At 25.1% G+C, this 3,867-nt stretch overlaps 1 protein-coding gene across 1 annotated transcript; it reads right to left on the bottom strand.

Moving 5' to 3' along the window:
- Positions 1–444: 444 nt before the first annotated feature.
- LOC124921297 (transcription factor MYB64-like) lies at positions 445–2,212 on the bottom strand. The gene is made up of 3 exons (XM_047461935.1): positions 1,974–2,212; positions 1,772–1,898; positions 445–990 (listed from the first exon to the last, which is right to left on the bottom strand). Exons 1-3 carry the CDS (start codon positions 2,210–2,212, stop codon positions 445–447), a joined length of 912 nt encoding a protein of 303 aa, XP_047317891.1.
- Between the last annotated feature and the right edge of the window lie 1,655 nt (positions 2,213–3,867).

Below are 3,867 nucleotides of genomic sequence, written 5' to 3'. Positions count from 1 at the left end.
TTTTATACTCTCTAACAAACACTACTAACCTATATAATTTATACCTCGTAATATCTCCTTACAATCTATACATCATACAACTTATACTTATATAACTAATATCTCATACCAAACGCACAAACCAACTATAAGTTGTTACATCTATACGTACATTTACACAATTATCACTATATATTAAAAAAAATATAAAAAATTGAGGCGAAAAAAAAAAGAGAAAGTTAAAAAAACAAAATAGCACACAACAGCTCATTAACATTAAATAAAATAAAATAAACAAAGTACATATCCATACCCAAGCTAGATGTAACTAGCAATATTACTACAATCCATGCCAAATAACAATTCCTTAATAATTTAACCCAAATTGACCATATGTAACAAACATAATTAAACCCAAATTCTTTGTTTAGACAATAAATTGAAGACAACAAGTAACAAACATAATTAAAAGAAAATGTTAGTCGATAATGATCCATCAAAGAGACCTGTAAAATATTGATCTGATGCTATATTGGTATTGGTTGCGATGTCCGATTCTTGAGCTTTATGGGTCGCACAATTGACATTCTGATCACTTTTATTGTTGAAAAGATTGATCATAAAGTTCAGCTCGTCGTGATAAGTTTCCTTCGTCATTAGCTCGAACAAATTTTCGTCATCATTTGGTGAATGAGTCAATACAATATCATTGGTCATAACTGAAGAGCTTACAATATTGGCATCAACAATTTGCGAACTAATCGTAGCATTGTCAAGATTGTTATTCTTTATATAAACTTGCAGAATAGTTGGCTTTAGAGTTTGAACTTCTTGCGACGATTTTTTCATATTTCTTTTTGCATTTTGTTTTCTCTTCGCAGCGTTCCAATGATTTTTTATTGAGTTCTCTGTTCTTCCTGGGATTCGTTTGGCAATCTCCGCCCATCGATTGCCAATCTTCTTGTGAGCCTCTATTAACATAATTTCTTCTTCTTCATTCCAACCATCTTTCTGAAAAAATATATAAAAAGTTAAATCTAGTATACATTTTTAGACACAAACTAAAAGACGACAACTTCTTGTAACAATATATTTTGCTTTGTTGGTGATAAAACTATAATGAGTGATAATTTCAATAACAAAATAATAATAATAATAATAATAATAATAATAATAATAAAACATTTAAAAAAGGGTATGGTTACTTGTATAAATTAAGTATAAAAAATAATAATCACTAATATTAAAAAAACTGCATATTTTTCTTTCTTGATATAAATTTAAATATATAAAATCATTTTTAAATATAATGCAAGAAAAATACTTTTTAATGTGTAATGTATAATAAAATTCAAAATAAATCTTTATTTAATATGAGAATAAAAAATCTCAAATTAGATTTACACAATTGTACACGTCAAACACTTTTTTTACGCGTCTTTACACAGAAATCGTCATCAAAGTATGATTATGATAAACAGTGGAAAAGACTTTCAATCCTTTTGCAAAAAATATTAAAAGTAAAATACTTTTTACCAAATGATATTCCTAAGTTTTGTCTAGAAGATAAAACTAAATTTAATTTGCTTTCATTAGGAAAATCTTAATTTAAAACAAAATCCAAGTTTGCTTAAATTAACCTAAAAGATGATGATCATGAAAGGAGTAACTAGCAAAACTTTACACAAATCAAATTCTAATAAATGAAATCTTAACTAAATTACCTTAAATCGATGTGAAAAAAGAAAACCTTACACAAATCAAATTCTAAAAACATACCACTTTAAATTACCTTAATATTAGGCCTCAAATGATTAAACCACCTCTCCCGACACTGCTTCCCAGCCCTAGCAATCATCTTGTCAGCAATTTTTGACCATTTTTTATCTCCATACTGTCGCACTAATTTCACAAGTCTCCTGCAATAATAATTAATTAAATTCTAAAATCAACCAAAACAAATTCACAAATCAGATTCAAATTCATGAATTAACCTGTCTTCTTCTTCCATCCATTGGCCTTTGATGAGTAAACTATTTTTCAATGCCTTACTTTTCTTCTTCGATTTGTTTTTTTGCTCATGATACATCAAATGCGATAGATTTGTGTTGTTAGAATAATCATCAACATCGAATATAGGCGCTACAATCCCAGGCCCAGATGAATTAGAAGGAAATAGCGAAATAGAAACATCGTTAGAATTGTTATTTTCTTCCATCAAAAACCTCTCCATTTCTATTAATGAGGAATTAAAACCATTAGAATGAGAACCAAAATTTTCACCAAATTCCATCTCTTTGAATGAAAGAGAAGAAATTAAGAGACAAAGAGAAAGTGAAAGAAATACAAGAGGGAGATGGTAATATATATTAAGCCTTCAGGGTATTGGCTAGGCTGTATGATCTGAGAGCCGTTGATCACAGTTTGATCCAAAGGATGAGATTTGTCTATAAGTGTAACTTCCTGGCACACTTTATTATTAGTGAGTAAGAAGATGGATTAGTTGTTTAATTATTTTTAGTGGCATAATTGTAATTTATGAAAAAAAAATAAAAGGAAATATGTAATTAAGTAGTACTAAAAACCTCACATTTTATTAAATGACTTGAAATTAATTATGTTAACTTTAATTAATATATAATTTTTTTCATTTTTGGGTAATTCCTCTACACCAACTCCTTCTACCAATCTCCTCCAACACCACGTCACCTAAAAACATCTAAGCCATTGATTAATTAATTACTTTAAAATTTGTAAATAATTTTATAAATATTTTACTAATAAATTTTAGGTTATTAATTAATCAATGACTGAAATGAAAATATGACACGTGGCATAATGATACAAAGTAGATGAGCAATATTTTTATTGTGATAAATCTTTTTAATTTTATTATTTATGCCATTACTACTAGATTTTCACAATCTATTTTAAATCATTTTTTATTTCATATAAATAACTTTACTATTAGATTTTCACAATTCTCCTTTTAGTACTGTAATTGCATTTATTTATTGAATAATTGATATTTTGTTTTTATTCTTAAAGTAATTGTTTTTATGAACTTTTAGACAAATGTAATTTTGCTTCTTCATTAAAAAAAATGGTGTTTTAATATTTTAATTTTATTAAGCCAACTCATTTTTCTGGGTTTGTATATAAATATTATCAAATTTACAGTGCTATGCAAATATTGATATTTCAAAAATAAATCTATATATATTAAAGATGATAAAAAAATGATTTAACTAAAGAAAGAAGCATTACAGGAAAACAAATAATGTTACTTAATAAATTATCGAACTTGTAATTACTCGAGAAAAACGATTAATTTCTGACGAAAATACTTCATCATTGTATATTCTTTTATTATAATTAAAATAAATAATTGCAAGAACGATGATTGGCGGATATTTTTTGCCCTGGTCAAGATGTAAATTTATTAGAAAAAAAAAATACATTTCTTAAGGATTAAACTTTGTCAATATGTTTCTTTGTTTCTTGACTGATGTTTTTTATTAATTTGTTTTATGACTTAGTTTCAAGTATTGATGCAACTTTTCCTTAGTTGTAAATTGGTAAAAAAAAATATGTCCTTTTAAAACAAAATTTATTTATAGGTAATTCTTTTAATATTTATCATATTATAATTTATTTTTTATTAGGTTAACGAGTCTGATTTTAAATAAATTATTAAATAAGTAAACTATTACGATTTTAAATTTATGATAATAAGATTTTAAATTTATAATAATAAGATTTTAAATTTTTGATAATAAGATTTTATAATTTTATAAATAATTTCGATTTTACGATTTTATACGATTTAACTTTAAAAAAATAAATTTATATTTAAAAATAAAAAATAAAGTTATTATTTATTTAAAT

This window comes from Impatiens glandulifera, chromosome 1 (genome assembly GCF_907164915.1).
Source record: "Impatiens glandulifera chromosome 1, dImpGla2.1, whole genome shotgun sequence".
Lineage (NCBI taxonomy): Eukaryota > Viridiplantae > Streptophyta > Magnoliopsida > Ericales > Balsaminaceae > Impatiens > Impatiens glandulifera.
This window is presented reverse-complemented; position numbering and strand designations above follow the sequence as displayed.